General features: G+C 39.0%; 2 protein-coding genes across 2 annotated transcripts; one reads left to right on the forward strand and one right to left on the reverse strand.

Moving 5' to 3' along the window:
* Window positions 1-1,331: 1,331 nt before the first annotated feature.
* Window positions 1,332-9,745, forward strand: LOC129376811 (fascin-like). The gene is made up of 5 exons (XM_055056405.1): window positions 1,332-2,309; window positions 6,013-6,169; window positions 6,253-6,374; window positions 7,282-7,452; window positions 9,280-9,745. Exons 1-5 carry the CDS (start codon window positions 1,490-1,492, stop codon window positions 9,483-9,485), a joined length of 1,476 nt encoding a protein of 491 aa, XP_054912380.1. The 5' UTR covers window positions 1,332-1,489; the 3' UTR covers window positions 9,486-9,745.
* A 3,408-nt stretch (window positions 9,746-13,153) lies between these two features.
* plk1 (polo-like kinase 1 (Drosophila)) lies at window positions 13,154-18,315 on the reverse strand. The gene is made up of 11 exons (XM_055056406.1): window positions 17,605-18,315; window positions 17,272-17,440; window positions 16,644-16,788; window positions 16,448-16,541; window positions 16,146-16,371; window positions 16,011-16,053; window positions 15,535-15,632; window positions 15,374-15,451; window positions 14,400-14,554; window positions 14,086-14,268; window positions 13,154-13,979 (listed from the first exon to the last, which is right to left on the reverse strand). Exons 1-11 carry the CDS (start codon window positions 17,965-17,967, stop codon window positions 13,785-13,787), a joined length of 1,749 nt encoding a protein of 582 aa, XP_054912381.1. The 5' UTR covers window positions 17,968-18,315; the 3' UTR covers window positions 13,154-13,784.
* Window positions 18,316-19,725: the final 1,410 nt, after the last annotated feature.

Here is a 19,725-nt window from a genome sequence, read left to right on the forward strand (position 1 = left end):
TTATTATTAATAATAAGGAGCGTTGTGCGCTGCGCTCTGACAGCAGACGCAGGGCCGTAACACAGAGCCTGGACGCTGGGGCATGGAGGGAGGCTATAAAATCTGGAACACAGAAAAACATGCAGAAATTACTAAAGTTTTTTTTTGTACTGCTGTGACCATTAAACAATCTTCCTTTCAGTTCAACAATATAAGTGGAGACACATTGTTGATGTAATCATTATAAAATAACTTGCAATTAAGTTTTGGCAAAGATCAGTGTGATTTTCACAGCTGGTGGAGCGTTGTTGTTGTTGTTTGCATCTGCAAACAACATTAAAAGTAACTTGAAAAAGTTACTTTTAATGTAACTTAGTTACTTTCCAAATCAAGTAATCAGTAATCTAAGTTACTTTTTCAAGGAGTAATCAGTAATCCAATTAAAGTGACTTTTTCAAAGTAACTATGTCATCACTGGGAGACGAATGTCCATAAGGATCTGATGCGCAAAGATGAGTGCAGGTGCAAAATGTATTTGTGAAAGAAACAAATTACATATGCAGGTGCATTTAAAAAGGTGAGCAATTTAAGAACAATTGCTAAAAACATTTCTTTGCCCCAAACTCCATTTCAAACAATAGCACAATAGCTGAGTTAGAGAATTTTAGAAAGCACAAAGATTGCGGCGAATAAGTTTGTTGGATTTGTTGTGGAAGTAATAATTTGTTCAACACAGGCAAATAGTAGAACAAAGAGGATTAAAATTATAATAAAAGCAGCAGTAAATTTTCTTGAGATGGAGGAACTGTCATGTGAATCAATCAGTTTAACAACAGGGGAAGATTTGCTTTGTTCTGATGGTTTTATCCATATTACAATGGAACGCAAGAAGATCTTATGCTAAAACCAAATACAGTGTGAGTCCAAAAGACCTTTAAAACCATCACTTAATTTTATATTAATGGATATAAAGAAATATGCAAAGACAGAAATCCATGGTTAGAAGAGGAGTTATCATATTTGCTCAACAGGATATTAGTTATAAAGTTTCTCATATAAATAAAGATTTGGGAGTTATCAGTGTTTGAGTATGAATTAGTACAACTAAATTTAATATAATTAATTTTTATAACTCTTGTCAAAGATTAAGTAGGGAAAACCTTAGTCAGGAGGGAAATGGAAGAAGAATTTAATGTGTAGATTTTAATGCTCATAATACCTCATGGGGAAGTAAAGGGATGGATGAACATGGGGGTGTTACGTTGGGGTGTAACTTCTCTTGGTGCGGTGGTTTGTCAGGACTGCATCTCTCTCTCTCTTCGGCTCCTGTCTGTAAGGGGCGTGTGCAGAATATTGCATCCATCCTCAGTCCTGCAGCTCCACCAAAGCAGTGAGAATTTGCAGTGTCTCGATATTCTTTGTCATCGTCATCATCATCACCCTCTTCTGTCAGAGCAAATCTTTTCTCTGTCTGCCCTTTACTTGCATTTCTTCTCGTGTCTCCATCATCATGTCCTCAAACGGCGCAGACGGGGACTTGCTGCAGATTCCTCTGGGGCTCATCAACAGCGCAGGCAAGTATCTGACAGCGGAGACCTTCGGTTTCAAGATCAACGCGTCGGCCAGCAGCCTGAAGAAGAAGCAGACCTGGACTTTGGAGCAGACCGGGGAGGACGGCAGCGCCGTCTTCCTCAAGTCCCACCTGGGCCGCTACCTTGGCGCGGACAAAGACGGCAACGTTACCGCGGACAGCGAGACACGCGGCCGAGACTGCCGCTTCGTCATCACAGCGCACGACGACGGGCGGTGGTCGCTGCAGTCTGAGCCCTACGGCCGCTTTCTGGGAGGCAGCGAGGACCGGATCACCTGCTTCGCGCAGGCAGCTTCCCCGGCTGAGAAATGGAGCGTTCACCTGGCCGTGCATCCGCAGGTGAACCTTTACAGCTTTGCGCGGAAACGCTTCGCCCACCTGAGCGCCCAGGAGGTGTCCATAGACCGGGACGTCCCCTGGGGCGTCGACTCTCTGGTGACGCTCGTCTACAGAGATGAGCGCTACCACCTGGAGACCTCTGACAACCGGTTTCTGCGCAACGACGGCACCCTGTCCGCAAAAACGGACAAGGACACCGGCTACATGCTGGAATTCCTCTCAGGGAAAGTGGCATTCCGAGACTGCAACGGCCGCTACCTGGCACCGGTGGGCCCCACGGGGACAATGAAGAGTGGGAGGAGTGGCCGGGTGGGAAAAGATGAGCTGTTTGGCCTGGAGCGCAGCCACGCTCAGGTGGTGCTGACTGCGGGCAACGAGAAGAATGTCTCTACGAGGCAAGGTGAGACTGCAGCTTGAGAAAAGCAACAAAAGACCGAAATAAAATAAAACTCAACCAGACAAGGTAGGAGTGCCGCCACGCCACTCCCTGCAAATTTGATCCGATCCACGTCTCTTTATGTGGGCACTGGTCAGACTCTCTGCTATTCATGAGTCCTGCAGAAAGATCTGGACCCTCTGGGGGGTTAGACAGGTTGAGACCCAACAAGAGTTTTATTTCCTATGCGTTCAAGTGATAATAGAGTTTAAGTTCTGCACAAAGGTTTTGAGGCCAGTTTTTGATATTAGTAAAGCTCTGACCTGTCGGTGCCAATTTTAGCTTATTTTGCTACTCTGCTTTTAAAAACCTCAATCAAGTTTTAAGTAATTTAAAGTCACCTGGGATGGATGGATGGATGGATGGATGGATGGATGGATGGATGGATGGATGGATGGATGGATGGATGGATGGATGGATGGATGGATGGATGGATGGATGGATAAAACAGCCACACAATGAAACATCTCCATATATTCCAACCTGCAGTCAACAAAGCGATCATCATTTCTTTTAACAATCTATAGCTACTATTATAGAGAATGTGACAATAAATGCTGACATTGCAGGATATGTTCATCCTTCTTGGAATCTGATGAATTCAGTCATTGGTCAGTTTGACAAAACATCTGAAGGTAGGTACAAAATGACTGCGCCTAAGATGTATTTGATTGTTAACAGTCAAAACTCAAAAACACAGAATAACAAAGGAAAAAAAACAGCCATTATACATTAACTCTTGCTTTTACTTCTGTGCTTTCTCTGACTTTTTTAAATGCTTCTATAACACTCAAGTAGTTAACTTTTTTTTTTTTTTTTGCCCTGAAATACCACTGTGTAGAGTGCTGTTGTTTTGCGTGACCTTCTGCTTAGATTGAGGTCAGATATTTGTTTGTCTGACCTGACCACTGATCAGGACTGTTAGAAATGAAAACTGTCTGATTCAGTTTCTCCATGTATTATTTTTAGACCTTGTCTGTTTTGAAATGGGTTTTTCCTAAATTACTCTGATTTTAATATCTCTATTCAATATATGGCATTCTTCCTATAAGTGTTTTTCATTTACAGACATCAAAAATGACATAAAACATTATTGTAACAATGCCAGGACTAAATGCAGCTGTGATTCAACCACTGAAACACAAAAACAAATGTCCACAAAGTTTGCTTTCAGGGGACAATATACTGTAGTCTCAGTGGTTTAAAGTGTAGACAAGGTGATGACATCACAATGACGTCACTAATGATCTGACAATTAGATTATTTAGATAAAGCCTATACTGTAAACATACACAGTGCTTATAAAAAGTATTCACACCTTGGATCTTGTCATTTTTATTGCTTTACTATTCAATCCCCATCGTAAAAATCGCTTCTTTTTAAGTAAAAGTTTACAGGAAATCTTTTAGTGTCAGAGTGAAAACTGGTATTGGTGAGATAATGACAATTAACTACAAATATTTTTAATAAAATATGAGTTGCAGAAATAATCACTCCTTCAAGTTAGTATTTAATAGATTTACCTAAGATTGAATAGCTCTGGATAGATCTCCATCAGGGTTCAGTCAATCAGTCACATTTTATTTGTATAGCACATTTCAGCAGCAAGGCGTTTCAAAGTGCTTTACATTATAACGAACACAAAAACACAAAATCATTCAACATGGAATCAACAATCAAAACATTACATTAAGTCAAATGCCATTGTTAAATAGATTTTGAGGCTTCAAATACAACTCTAAACAGGCGGGATTTTAGGAAGTCAGTGTTTCAGCTGTTTTACAGTTTTCTGGAAGTTTGTTCCAGATTTGTGGTGCATAGAAGCTGAATGCTGCTTCTCCTTGTTTGGTTCTGGTTCTGGGGATTCAGAGCAAAACCAGAACCAGAACCCTGAGAGGTCTGGAAGGTTGAAGGGTTGTAGATTTACACAGCAATTTTGCTCCATCACTCCTTAAAAAACTGTTCAAAGTCTGGAGAGCTAATATAAGTCTCCTAATAAACTCCTGAAATGTGACATGACTTTGCTTTTTCCTTGGTGTGCCACCACTAAATTATTCATGGCTCCATCAAGACCCCCATGTAAGATATTCTAGAGACCCCTCTGCCATGAAGTCCCTGCATAGCTGGACTCAAGGAGCAGTGGAGGTTGTGTACAACAAAGTAAAAAACAAAAAAGAAAAAAAAATCATTTTCTCTCCACCATGTGTTTTTCATTACATGCTCTCACTTAGTGCATTTGGCTCCCATCTCTGCACAGTTTAACATTTTTCTGCAGTAATTCTATCTCTGCATTGTGGTTGTTGGGGCCAGGTCAGCTGAGGTTCTCTCAGCCTTTGTCATCTGTTATTTGAGATACACTAAGAGGAGATTCAAAATTAGAAAAGATATTTTTAGAAACAAAGAAAGGACGAGTTGAAGGAGATGAAGAGAAAAGAGGCTAAGAACTGGATGACTCAGACTGTCTTACATCTCATGCAACCTCTTTTTCTTGTTCCCACTCGGCCTCAGATGGCATCTGCTGCTAACGCTGGGATTTAGAATGCAGTATACAGGCCAAGGTTGTGCCTGTATACAGCATTTACCCCAAACAGACACATGGTGAAATATAAAATATAGAGACCAAAAGTACATTTCAGCTCCTCTCTCCCAGTTTTTTCTTCTGTCATGTAAATGTAAGAAAACAGAAGATCTCAGCCAGACTTTGAACTTAGACCAATAAATCTTGAAGCCAGGAACAAGGGGAAGTCAAAAATGTGCATATACTACCTTTTTTCAAATTCTAGATTTATTCATAATCGGAAAATGACAACTAATTTTTTTTTATTCCAACCTGTACTCAGCCACTTTCCATGGATTAGAATATTATTAAAGTTCAGTTATTTCAGTAGCTCAAATGACTGGATGAAATATGTTGTCTACACATATCTGATGTTTCACGTCTTTATTTCTGTAATAATTATCAGAGTACAGCTATTAAAAAACATGTAGGATTTAGAATATCATATCAGACCTTTACAACACATTTTAACATATGAGCTTAATATTTAATACATCATTAATGGTTATTTCAAAAATGTGCTTTCAATCTGACAACTCATTGGAATGAGCATTTTAATTTATTGAATGTGTTTGGAAATCTTCTAAAACGTTAACTGAAAATAAACAAATCTGTTGAGAAACGAAAAAAAAATTACCTAGTTGCATGTGTTTATACTCTCAGATAAATACTTTTTTAAAATAACTTTTCATCCAATTTTAATTTCATTTCACAATATTTTATCAAAAGGCTTATCATAACACCCAATTTAATATTTCACATTGATGTCATCAGACAGAGAAAACTATTAATTTCTGTCCAAATTCTGGTATTCTGAAGGCTACAAAGATTTTGTGGCATTTTTGGTTAAAATATGCTTGTTCTCTATTCAGTGAAGTTGCTCACACAGCGTGTCCAGAAATTCTGGTCACATAAGAGTAAAAATCTTACTTGAGTAAAAGTAGATTTTTTTCTTTTCCTCTGAAAAGTTACTCAAGTAAAAAGTTACTCAAGTTATTACTGACTTCTTCCTTTTGCTGTCTGAAATTTGATGAAACACGGTGCAGCTTTGGAAAACCTTAATCCCCCAGAGCTGAATGAAAGCTGATCACAGATTACCTTATTTTTCAGGCATGGACCTGTCAGCCAATCAGAATGAGGAAGGGGACCAAGAAGTGTTCCAACTGGAGATGAACCGTGAAGATAGGAAGTGTGCCTTTAGAACTGCTGCTGGGAAATACTGGTCCCTGACAGCAACTGGAGGACTGCAGTGCACGGCTTCCTCCAAGTAATCATCCTCCTACTGGGAAGTCCTGTTCTCATTCTTAGAAAAATGTAGATAACAAGGTTTGTCTTTGTATTTGTTTTCAGATCTGCTAACAGTTACTTTGAACTGGAGTGGCGTGAGGGTCGCGTGTGCATTCGTGCAGACAACGGGAAGTATGTGACTGCCAAGAAGAACGGGCAACTGGCTGCTGCAGTGGACAGTATAGGTCCGGATTGTTGCTGATATTTTTGAAATACATGAAAGTGAAGTCAAGACAAGGTTGCAGATTGTAAAAGTACTCTAATATTAGCTTTCTTTTCAGATGTAGGAATTTCTGGCTCCATGTCATATAAATTAACTGTAACCTGCTGTCTGAGACGGGAACTAGCATCTGTTGATAAAGTCAACCTGAACTTAAAGTTCCATCTGTAGATTGGGAAAGTAAATATTTCCCAATTGTTTGTGTCAGTAACTCCTAACTGGGAGTAATTACATACAAGAGAAATACATTGTTGGCTAATTGTAGATAGCCTGGTCATTAAAGAATTTAGAAATTCCCATTAGTCTTGCAGTTTGAACACAATTGTGACATCATTAGATTCAAGTTCTGACTCCTTAGATAAGTAGATCATGTCTACAAATATGAAGATCTGACACAACCAACAACTATTTAGAGCACTGTTTCAAAATGTCTGTCATGAGTTGCAGGTTGTAGAAGGTGAGGACAGATGCAGTGAACCCAGATTGTTGAGAAACGATTATTTTAATGCCGAAACAAAGTCCAGGCAGCACAGGTGAGCAAACAGCTGTGGCTTTGAACAGGCAATGGCAATAGATGTAATAACAAGATAGAATAGAGAAAGACCTGACAGACAAGGAGACACAGGTGGGTTTAAATACACAGGGGGGCAATCAGGGGAACCAGACACAGCTGGGATCAATCGAAGGCAGAATGGACAACATGGAAACTCAACTGACAGAATCCTAAATAAACACACAGAAAAACTCAAATCCTTACAAAGTTATAGAAACTATAAAACTGATAGTAATTTTAAGCAATGAATTTAATCACAATAAACAGTTATGATTAAAGGTAATAGTCTATTTCATATCCCAGTAAATTGTCATTTCAGGGGAGGCTGAGCAGTTCCTGATGAAGCTGATTAACCGTCCAATCATTGTCCTGCGTGGAGAACATGGTTTCATTGGAGCTCGCAAAGCTGGACTTCCAACCCTCGACTCCAACCGGGCCTCCTACGATGTTTTCCAATTGGAGTTTCATAACGGTGCTTATTCCCTCAAGGGTAAGTTGAAGTAGGCAACATTCAAGCAAATTTAACAAATATTATATATTGCACATTTTTCCCATGTGAAATATAAAAAAAACACGCGCAAAAAAATATTTTAGAGGGTAAAAATATATATATATATTGTTTGTAAAGAATGTAAATAACGTTTGTAAATTTATGTTTCAAGTTCACCTCAAGCTTTGCAAAATCTGTCACATTTCCACATACAATCACAAAACATTTCTTTTCACACATTAACCGGTTAGAGTAAGAGCTGCCAGTAGAAAAGCGCCTTTCGACACGGTGGCTAGAAGTGTTGGTAATGTGCAAGGAAAAGGTCAGGGGAAAGCAGGAATTGATATTTAATTCATAGATGAAAAATATGAGTGCTAGCATCACAGAAGATGACTAAATATATGGCAAAACAAAATATTTTCTTATCAGTAAATCTTAACACTCACAAAATACACATGTAATACCTGTGACTCCTCTTGAGCTATCTGTCTTCTCTGTGTGTCTTCTGTCTTCTCTGTGTGTCTTCTGTCTCCATTGTTTTTGGTGGGAGATGATGAGACGTCCATCACTTTCACTTTAATGAATCTCAACTGCTGAACAGTGCTCACTGCGTCCTTTCTCTGTGTTAGAAAAGTACATTTTACTGTTGATAATCCTTTTGAAGAATAATAGAAAGGGCAGTTGTGATGTCACCCCTTCAAGATGGATGATTTCTCACCAATTGACCGATAGAAGACGGTAAAAAGAAAAAGATTAAAATGTAATACTAAAATAGACTTTAAGGGTCTTCAGGTTTTCAGTTTTTAAAGCATCGTAATTTTTCTCTTAATCTGAAGCTTGTAATTTTATTATCTGGTGATCTTTGATTGTTGTATTCAGACATGTTGAATCCTCCATATTCATATTGAGTAAAAGTAAATTTTACAAAATAACTTATTTTGTAAAATAACAAATTATAAAATATTTGTTATTTTATAATAACAAATATAATCTATTTTATATTTGTTATAAATGAATAACAAATATAATCTATTTTATATTTGTTATTATAAGATAGATCATAATAACAAGTTGTTAGCTTGTATTTACAAACACAATTGAAAGTACTTATTAGCTAATGATGTGACTTACATTTTTGGGTGTTTTTTTTTTTGTTATTAAAAGAATAAGTGTTATTTGACCAGACTGCCAGAGGAAAGTTAGAGCCTACATTCTATTCTCCGTTGAGATTCCCGTGAGCAGATCTTTGGGCAGGGAAAGGAAAGAGAGATAACCTGCTCCACTTTCTTTAGGCATCAGCAGATGAAACTCCGCTATCAGTTTCTATGGAGGATGGGAAAAAAAAACACCAAAAAGAACAGGCATTCTTTGAGCTAAACATAATATGTCCCATTGCCCAAAAAACTTGCATCTAGCTTTTCTTAATAAACGGAAGAAATTTGAGATTGTGTCCATTTTTCAGACAGTTTTGCTGTAAATGCCTTAGTTGCACTTGGACTTTAGTTTTCCCATTGTTCTCTAATGTTTTGTGGATTTAATAGCTAAATTACTAAATCTACCTGATGGTATAAATAAAATTGATCGAATGTTTAATGTTTATTTATTTGCACAGAAACAATTTACATTTCATTAACTTTTTAAAAGGAGAGATGTGCTGCAGCAAAAATACTAACTTCCACCTGCAGATCATGGACAGGTTGATGGTAATCAAATATCAACGATCAAGATTGATGTATCATCTGGATTTAAAGCAAAGCATTCCATGTTGTCCGTATGTATTCATCACAGTCTGAGCTCTGGGCTTCATTAGTCCTGTTGTCTGTCCAGACTCCCAGGGAAAGTATTGGTGTGTTGGAGACGACTCAGCAGTGGTGTGCAGCAGCTCCACTCCTGTCCAGTTCCTGCTTGAGTTCTGTGATCTCAACAAGATGGGAATTCGGGCTCTGGGCGGGAAGTACCTTAGAGGTGACCATGCCGGAGGGCTGAAGGCCAGCGCAGACTCTGTGGACAGCGCCACCCTCTGGGAATACTGAGAAACGACTTTTCCTTGTTCTTTATCTGCACGATGCTTCAAACTATTGAAACTCAGTCTGCAGATTCTTTTTCATACTCCTGTGTGTGTGCAGTTGTAAACGTGTTTTGATGGCTGATTTGTGAAAGTTGAATGTCACTGCAGCAGGATTTTGTTTTCTAATAATTGACTGCTCTTTCTGTATTTCTACTGGAGATTTCCAGTGACTTGTTGTTGTCCTGAATGTGTCGCCACTCATAAAGCTGAATGACTTTCACTATCTGTGATGACTCCTGGTGACATGTTGAATACTATAACTCTAAACCCTGCATATTAATCTTTCTGCTGCTACAAAGACTTCCTGGTAAGGTTCTCTGCTCTCATTTCTTTCTGAAGAGCATTCATTCAAGGCAACCAGATAACACAGTGTTAATGATTTGCATTTTGTTGGCTGTAAATAAGGCTTCCTCTGTCGTCTACAATGCTTCAGAACATGAAACCATGGAAACGTTGGAAGAGAATATGGATGGTGAATCCAGGGTTTGCTCATGTACAAAAAGCTCTACACACTTTCTAAGTGTTCTATATCTAATTCTGCTAAAAGCACAGGTGGTTGAATAGAACCTTTTAAAGCACATACATGGATGCACATAAATTACTTATCCTGAACTGTGTAATAATTACTGCAATAATACTTAAAATAAATCATAAGCACATGATATTTTATCATCAGAGCTAAACAAGGCGCTGCTGCTCCTGGCGTCTTGTTGCTGTGCCTTTGATGGAGTATTTACATCTTTGTCATTCATGCTTTTCCACTCTACTGAGCCAAATGGAACTTCAATAAAGTTTTCTCTGACACAGTCAAACTTATTCTGGATTATTTTCTAGCTGTGGCCTATATTTAAAACAAACAATGCGGACAGGACAATCTGTAGAAAGTCTTAGAGTAATGAAGTTTAAATCAAATAGTTAAATACACTCATTACTATTTGAAAATAAGTGAACCAAATTGCCCAGGGGTTGTTATCCAGTAGCTTACCATGTCTATGTGTGAATGAGTGAATGTAGTGTGAAGCTCTTTTGGGTTCAATAGACTTGATAAAACACTATATTAATACAGGCTGTTTGTCAGTCATGATTTTGCTAACAGTGTGGTTGGGAGTATAATTAAAAGGCCTACATATATTCTATGCCCTCTTGAGATTCGAGAGAGGTAACCTACTCCACTTTCTTTGAGTAGCTGGAGAGAAAACGCATCTATCAGCTTCCATGGAGGAAATAAAACCTGCGATCTTTGAGCTAAACTTAATTTGTACCAATGGCCATGCGTCTTTCTTCATTTTCTGCACTCCAGGTTGCCATGGAAATAGCAGAAATGGGGCTTGAGAAGAATGACAGTGCAGAAATAGACAGACAAACACTGTCTGGCCAAGATATTTCTAGAAGTGGGAAGTGGAGACTTCCCTACCAGAACTGATCTTGGACCACCTGTCCCTCCTGAATCAAAAACCAATTCCTTTGTCTTGGAAATGTTTAACCTGCAGGCCATTTCTATGACATCACACGACAGAGTTCCTCATCAGGCCCTATACTCCTCTTTGTTGTCTTTTAAACATCCCATAATGACAGTGTCATCAGCGTTCTACACGTTTCAGAGTTGTAACACAAGTCTGAGGTGTACAGGTTGAAGAGGATGGGTGACAACACCGTCCCCTGCAGGACTCCAGTCGTCTGTCTGGGAGGCAGCTGGAAGTCCAGGTGACCAGGCAGGATTCTGGTAAGCTTTTCCAGAAGTGCCAGGATGAAGCAGATACACAGACTAACAAGCTTACTTGCATCAGCAAGTAAGAAGCTGTGACAACCTAAACAAATAAGGCACACAATGGAAGACACAGGCACACAATTATCCATTAAACCACAACAACAGTGGATCAAATGCAATGTCCTCAAAATTGAGGGAGTACACAACTCTCAGCCCCTGCAACATATTTCAAACACTGATAAAATTGGACATACTATAGAAGAAACAAAAATTGTAATTTGCATTAACATACAAAAAATTCTTATTAAACATTTAAAGTTATGAGTCAAATTTACACATCTCACAAATATGTCAGAAATTTCAGCAAACATCAATAATACACAAGAAAAAGAAAAGTTTTAAATGTTCCAATTTATGAGCAAAGCAATACTAGACAAGACGTTAAGTTTTCACCTGATGAAGGTTATCATAGCTCACAAACGAAGTCACAGCTCTTAGTTTACAGCACAGATAAAATGAAACTCATCATGATCAAACTTGCTGAACCAGAGATGGTCTCCTTCTTTCTCCATGACTCCAGTGGTGTCCGTTTTCCTTGGCATTCATGCAACAGTTGAAGAATGAGTTGGAAAATTTGCATAAGTACATGTTTGGCTCAAGATTAACATCCACATCGTTGAAATCATCTGTGTCATTTTGAATTTCATCTTGTGAGTTTTCTTCTGCTGAAGAGGATTCTTCTGATGATGAATCCTCAGAAATTTCTTCAAGATGTGTCAGTTTCCTTGTTACAGTTTGGTTTCACATCCAGGTCCATCATCATGTCTTCCCAACAACAATACACTTTTTTGTAATATCTTTGTTGGTAAGGAGTTAGCTGTTATTGTAAAGGTGACTCTCTCAACCTGTGAGCAAACAAACACATCCAGGTTCATTTGGTCATGAGGAACATTGACATTTCACATTGATGTTTCACTGTTCACTTTCAAAAGCAGCAGTCTTCTGATGCCTTTACTGTCAAATCCGTAGTTGAGGTTTTGACAGTAACTTTCTCATCCTTAGAGGAATCTTCCATGTCCTTTTTGTCTTCAGTGTCAAAAGCAAAGTATTTTGATCTCTCGTCCTCAGAGTTCTCTACTAAACCATCGTTGCCTCTTATGTTATATCCTAACAACTTTTCAACTCCCTTCGTAACAAGAAATCCAAGGATCCATAAATATCAAAATCCTCTTGACTTGATGTTCAGCTAAAATGGTTTGTAGAATCAGTTTGAAGTCGTCTCTCAGGAATCGATCTGTCTCCAACCAAGTTGAGAAGCAAACTGAGAATTCTTGTAACTCTGTGAACATTTATGAGATCATTGATGAGAACAAAGAGGTTCTCATCATGATGATGTCAAAACCTGTCCAGGACTTGTTTGTTTTAGTTGCTAAGGAAACCCAAGGAGTTATGAATTGGGTAAGATTACTGTCAATTAAAAACACATTTGTAGACACTTAAATTCATAAATACAAGTCAATGTGCAGAAATTTAGGTTTTGTACCTGTTTTCCAACTCATACATGCAAGATTTCAGGATTGAAATGTGAAATAATTCTCATGTGGAAAATGTTCCAATTTGTCAAAATCATAAAACAATGCAGATAGCAATGGTTGCCCAATTTTAAAAAGATTTAAAGTCAGATTTAACAAGTAATACCCTGATAAAGATGTCTGGTTCTGTACTGGGAACCTCTGGAGATAACAAAGCAAAGGATTAGTCAGAAACTCAAGAAAATGATGAATGCCGATCATCCTCCTCATGAGACTGATTTCCCAATTTGTGCGAAATTTCCCTCTGAGAAGGAACAGTTGATTTTAATGTATACATTTAAAACACACCGGGACTGTTCACATACCAAAACTTGCATTTAAAACTCAGAAGAATGACCATTTGAGAAGAATCTTTATTTAAACTTGGCCAGCGGTATACCATCTCTAAAATATGTATGCATACTCAGCATTATGTACAATGTTATCTAGTTGACGACTCACATCTAGAACTTAAAAATAAGACAAAACAGGAAGAATGTACATGATGACGACATATTAACATGGTCTAATCCTTGACACAGAAAACAAATTGAAACGAGAAGCAGACCAGAATATCTTTTTTTTTTTTTTTTTTTTAAATCCACCTGAGTCCAACACATTTCCCACCTCTGTAGCGTTCCATGAAAGACAACAGTGCACAAGTAGAAATCAGGTATTTGAACATAAGTTTTCACCTTTACTTCCACAACTTGGAACAAGATTGTCCACAGCGCTGATTCCAGTACAGCAGCTGTGGTTGTTTAAAGGCTTTATCAGCAAAGTCAAGGCAAGAGTGAAAGCAACTATCACACAGCAGAAATATTTAAAGGAGATTATGTTTCGGCATATGAAAGGGATTTCATGGTATGGGTCATTTTAAGAAGAGAAGTAGCACCGCCTGCCTTGATAGTTAAAAAAAAAAAAAAAAAAAGAAGAAAGAATTAAGCATTGAGAGATTGACAGACTGATTGGAGAAAAACCTCATCTAATGTGCAGCAGAGGAGGACTTGCTGTCCAGCAGTTTCTCCACCATGAGCTTGGCGTAGCGCATGCGGCTGGCCAGCTCCCTGCAGCAGCCGAACTCCTCCAGCAGAGACAGCTTGTAGGTGCGGAAGTCTCGCTTCTCATCGATGTAGGTCACAGCAGCCATCAGTGGGCAGAGGATCAGTTTAGTGTGGTCCTAAAGCCCATCCCCAAAAAACAGAGACAGATAATGGCTTGAGCATGGAGCGTGGTGAGGCTGAGGATGGATAGCAGGAGAGGGAACGATGTGGGTGGAGTCAAACCTGGAAGAAGTTGATCTGAACCGTGCCGTTGCTGAGATGCAGGACGATGGCGCTCTTTGTTCTAAACCACAAGGAGAGGTACGGTAGTCGAGCCAGCTCGTCCCCTTCCCGCCGCGCCACGTTGGCGCCAGCCTTCAGCAGGTGCTCGCTCATGTAGTTACGGAAGTACTTAAGCAAAGTTATCTGGAAAAAAAAAAAAAAAGACAAATTTATCCAATAGTAAAGACAGCCTTTAAGCTTTCCTAAAGACTGTTAGACAATTGTTTAGAGCAGAAAGTGAGCTCAACCAGGAGCTGAGGGGGGTGAATACTGACCTTCTTGTTGAGCGTAGTGGGGAACGAACGGACGCTCATGTAGGACTCGGCAGCCGTCTTGTCGATGTATTGCAGGCTGTCTCCATCCGCGTACATGATGAGACGAGTGTAATCGTTGAACAGAACACCTACACTGTTGTCACACAGCTGGTAGCCTGTAAACAGGCATTTAAACACTTTGAGGATGTTTTGTTGCTTCCCCTTTAAAATCATAAATTTTGTTTCTGAACATTGTTGGATGATAAAATAAAGATTTGATTGGATAGAAAACAATCTAAATCATCATACAGGAGACCAGTCTGAGATGTAGTGAAATTTTAATTGAATTGATTGTTTAAAATGCAGCAAATGATTTTATCCAATAATATCTATAATAAAAAAAAAAACTTCTGTTTTCTGAGAACAATTCAGTTTGTATTCCAGACAAGTGGAGTTTCAGTCTAAGCCCAGATGTGGACATTTACTAAGACGAACTGAAGGGACATTTAAAACAAACGTAAATGAGAAGAAATACCCATACTGCCTTGCACATAACTGCATAGTCAGTGACTATGTAGCCCAGTCAGTAACAGATTTAGAGTGATTATCAGTAGACGTCATCTTGTGTCAGTCACTCTACTGAGCATGTCGCGTGCAGAAAGCAGGCAAAAATACATTATTCTAACAATTAAACCATTTACAATTGGACTAAAAATAATTAGTCCAAGCTGCTGCCAGTGGGATGTCTTGTCTGGTTGTAAATTTCAGATTTGGATCTCTTGGATGGCCAGTCAAGGAATACACCTTGCAAGTCAAGTTTTTTCTCATGCATAATTGCCTTTTGCAAACATATACAAACTTTAAAATGAATAAAAATCCAATGCCACACTTTATGCCTTTCTGCAGATACCTTCATAGTCCTGTTACAGAGCTTAATTGATGTTTGTGAATCAGTTGTCTTACATTCTCACTCTTTGGACGTTTCTAATACTTACCCAGCCCGTATTTGTCTGAGTAGTCAACCCATTTACTGATCCAGAAAATGGGAATGCATGCAGGATCCTCTGCTTCCTCTGAAAAGATAAGCCAAACCTTTCTAAGCTGATTCTTTCTAACTTGACACAAACAGTCAAGAAAAACTGGAAGACAAACCCACCTTGTCGGATGAATGCCTTCTCTGCAGGCTTGGAGGCCACAATGCTGTTGAGCTGCTGCAGCATGTCTTTCAAGTGGTTCTCTGATGGCTCAACCTCTCTGCAAATAGAACACAAGTCAGAATGGTGTACATCTCTACAACAGATTGAAAACAGACAACTTAGAAGAGAATATACTTATTATTGATCCCCAAAGGGAAATTGCTCATTTGTTGAAAGCTACTTCATCTTAGGTAATAAATAAAGTCTGTAATATATATATATATACCTAAGAGTGATAAGTTCAAAATAACTAGCTATAAGCAAATAAATAAACAAGCAATCACATGCAATATATTAATCTATAACCTATAAATGAGCACAGAAAAAATGTGAATCAATTAGAACAAACTTGGGATTGTAAAGTCTGATGGCAACAGGCAGAAATAATCAAAATGAAAAACTTGAACCCAGACTTGCAGAAAATATCTCATCTTACTTTGGCACAGCATCGTCTTTCATCTCCATCTTCTCTGTCCCACCTAAAAACAAAACGACATTTATCTAGAATCAGATCCACTGCAGGCTTCATTCAGACCTGAGAGACCAGACCAAGAGAGGCGAGACTCATTACCCTTATTGTTCAAAGCAGAGAGGGGACGTCGCTGGCCGAGCTCTGCAGCGGTGGAGGGGGCGATGGAGAAGCGTGGGGGCACAGTGAGGCATGTGGTGGGCAGGCGCAGTGGGATGTAGCCTGACGTGAGGAACTCGTCCTCTTGCAGCTGAGTGATGGTGGGCCTCTGAGCAGGATCAGCGTGCAGCATCCTCTTGATTAGCGATGCTGCGGCGGGATTGATGTGCTGCATACAGTCCAGGAGGTTTAAACTACAACTGTTCAATAAGTTCCACAAAGCAGCATAAACACAGCAATCTTACCCAGGGGATGACATAGTTGTTTTTCTTGATGCGACTGTATGTTTCCTTCAGACAGGATGTTTCAAACGGGGGCTTACCCACCAACAGAGTGTACCTGAGAGAGCAGCCAGAGGACAGGTTACTGCACTGCATCATTACTCATTGTCAAGATAACAATCTTCACCAACTTGGTTCCATACTTTAGGTCCAAACTTACAGTATGCATCCCAGTGACCAGACGTCCACTTCGTAACTGTGGCCTTTTTTACAGAGAACTTCAGGCGCTATGTAGTTGGGCGTTCCGCACAACGTCTTCTTCCGTTCGCCGTCAAACTCGATCTTAGTAGCCAAACCAAAGTCCCCTAAAAAACAAATATGGAATGTTTTAAATGTTAAGACTTCAACATATTTAGGACAAGAAAAAGGTGTACAAAAGATGCAATAGAGTGGTGCATTTTTCATCTAAACAAATATATAGCAACATGTAATAACCCAGAACAGGAACATTTAGTTTTTATTACCAATTAGAAATTGTAGAGTACTTATTACTTTGGACTTTCTTAGTATGTTCTAATTTTGTAAGAGAATACTTACACACTTGTACTTTAGCAACCCAGAACAGGGATTAGAACAAACTTACAATACAGAAAAATTACCCAAGAACTCAGAACAACATTAGATTATCTCTCCTGGGTTTGTCATTTTGTTTGCATTTCCTTTTTAATTCAAGTAAAACACTCTGAATTGTCTTGTAACTGAAAATGTGCTATATCGATAAAATTATATTACCTTCATGTTTTGTACAGAAATTAAAAGTTTTATATATGCGTATTATGGTTAGGTACCTATCTTAACCTCCATCTCATCATTGAGGAAGATGTTTCCCAGCTTCAGGTCTCTGTGAATGACTCTGTTGTTGTGCAGGTAATGGACTCCCTTCAGCAGCTGAGTCATGTAGTACCGGGCCTCTGGCTCTGTGACAGCCTTACGCCGCTTGTGCAGCTCCAACAGAGACTGAAAAAACAAGGTTTTAATAAACACATTAAAAAAACATATTCCAGTTGTCTAAACTGTAAACCTGGAGGCCCTCCTGTAACAAAGTTGCAATACATGGTCATTTCTTTCCGCTTAAAATGTAGAGGCTCTTTTTGCGTTGATCGTTTTGTTATTATGCTTACCCTTCTCCTGCAGATTTCCAGGACCACAAAGACGAAGTCGTCGTCCTCAAAGAAGCCGTGGAAGCCAACAATGTTCGGATGATTAAGGCTCTTGTGAATGGCGATTTCAGACGTCATCTTTTCCCTTTGGTGCTGCTTCAGGATCAGCGATTTCGGCACAATTTTCCCAGCAAATACCTGCTTCGTCTCTACGTCTGTGATTTCGTAGCATTTTGCGAAGCCCCCCTTCCCCAGAAATCTTCCTCTCGTGTATCTCTTCGTGGTGCGGGGGTCAACCAGGATGTCTGGGATCTCTTTCAGAGGCGCCGACTTCGGATCGGAAAGGGCAGATGTGGGAGCTGGCTTCACAACACCAGCACTCATTTTGATTTAAGGACGCTTTTAGGTTGTTTTTTGTGAAGAAATAAACTACTTACGCGGTTCAACGAAGCGATTAAAGTTAACCTTAACTCAACCGACGCTAGTTTAACCTGGCAAGCTAGCTTCCTTCCGCTTGCATTCGCGTTTAAATCAAAACTAACGCCCTTTTTGTGCAAGAGGTCATTAAGACATTAACCATTAAAACAAGTAATGAAACGCATGAAAAGCAAATTTTAAGAAAGTTATTAAATAATTCGCCAGACCTGCCCGACGGTAGCTACTCGATTGTTCTCTCCTGCCTTATGACAACAGTTTTCGGTACAAGTTTAAATTGCTGCTTCTGTCGTTATCGCATTCTCTGATTGGCCCACAGGATTTGAATTGTTGGGCGTTCCAGCAATGCATCGTGGGACTTTGATGTGAAAATAGCCTATCGCTAAGCGAGAAAGCTACATCAGCGTCATGATTGGGTGATCACAATCTTGTTGCTTGTCTACGGTTTCCTGAATTTGGAGGTGAAGGGAAATTGAGTATAAATGGGATTTATTTAAGCGTCGTGTGGTTTGAATTGTGATTTAAAAAACGAAGCTTTAAAAAAGAGAGTATTTTTTTTTAAAAAAGGATAATGTTACTGTACAGCGAAAAGTATTTTTGCCAAAGTATTAAAAATAAAAATATTTTTTAAAATCAAATTCCATGTGTTATGGATATATGATTCCACATTTCCTCTGTCTATTTTATCTGCTTACATGCACAATGCTGCGTGCTTACATAACCATAACATATAAGACTTGCGACAGCCCCAAGGACAGAGCTTCACTCGCTGGGCTGAATGAAGCCCAGTGCTGGTCGATAATGACACTTTGTATCTGAACCATTATTACTTGTGTATGACTTGTAACATTAATCATTTTCGGTATTACAGCCTGTTTTGTATTTTATTATTTCTGAACGTAATGAGCCTCATGTCCCGGAACCGGTAAACGGACTTGGGTGTTGCACGGAAGGGGAAATGGTTGCGCAACATAAGTGTACTTGGGAAAGTTGGAAAAGTTTATCAGAAATTTCTTCTTATTTCCATAAACAAGATCTTCTGGCCTAAATACTTATTTACAAACATAACTTTTATACTTGTTGTTATATTTAGAATAATGTGAATATTTTATAAATAATAATCACTTTAAAAAAAACTGGATGGAATATTGCACTGGTTAAGCATCTATTATGACTCACAATAATTTTTTATGCAAATTTAATTGGCCTGCTACACCAGGAGAATATGCATTAAAGTTTTCTACTCTACCTAATTGGAATGCTGCTGGAACTTTACCTAGGCATAACTACTAATGTTCTACCTAATAATGGATTGTTGATTGGACACGTTTAATATATTGGAAATATATTCTTAAGTTTGTCCCTGCCAGTCAGACTATACAAAAAAGGAATGAAAAAAATAAAAATAAACCAAAGACTGAGGACATTGGTCAGTGGGCAGAGTGGATCCACTACAGCTGTCAGCCCAGACTGCAGCCATCCTGAGTTCAGTTCCCACTGCCAGCCATTCGATGCTTCTACGTCCATTTTATGTCTGTCACCTGAAAAATAAAGCCACGAGGGACACAAAATTGGAAAACGAGTGTTACCCGTCAAGATGAAAGCATCTCGACTGCTTTGGAGTTGCGGGATATATGTAGATTATTGTGCAGAAGCTAATGAGCCAAACAGCTACTAATCTTTATATTAAGTGGCTTTTCACCTTCA

Source organism: Poeciliopsis prolifica, unplaced genomic scaffold, assembly GCF_027474105.1.
Source record: "Poeciliopsis prolifica strain line A6 unplaced genomic scaffold, Auburn_PproV2 SCAFFOLD045, whole genome shotgun sequence".
Classification (NCBI taxonomy): Eukaryota; Metazoa; Chordata; class Actinopteri; order Cyprinodontiformes; family Poeciliidae; genus Poeciliopsis; species Poeciliopsis prolifica.

Excerpts from the sequence above, each read along its gene's own strand:
- LOC129376811 (XM_055056405.1), top strand. The coding sequence starts at position 1,490 with ATGTCCTCAAACGGCGCAGACGGGGACTTGCTGCAGATTCCTCTGGGG. Across the intron at positions 6,375-7,281 it reads TGCTGCAGTGGACAGTATAG|GGGAGGCTGAGCAGTTCCTG; the intron begins GTCCGGATTGTT and ends TTGTCATTTCAG. Across the intron at positions 7,453-9,279 it reads CGGTGCTTATTCCCTCAAGG|ACTCCCAGGGAAAGTATTGG; the intron begins GTAAGTTGAAGT and ends TTGTCTGTCCAG.
- plk1 (XM_055056406.1), bottom strand. The coding sequence starts at position 17,967 with ATGAGTGCTGGTGTTGTGAAGCCAGCTCCCACATCTGCCCTTTCCGAT. Across the intron at positions 16,542-16,643 it reads TGGTCACTGGGATGCATACT|GTACACTCTGTTGGTGGGTA; the intron begins GTAAGTTTGGAC and ends CTGCTCTCTCAG. Across the intron at positions 15,633-16,010 it reads AAAGACGATGCTGTGCCAAA|AGAGGTTGAGCCATCAGAGA; the intron begins GTAAGATGAGAT and ends TTCTATTTGCAG.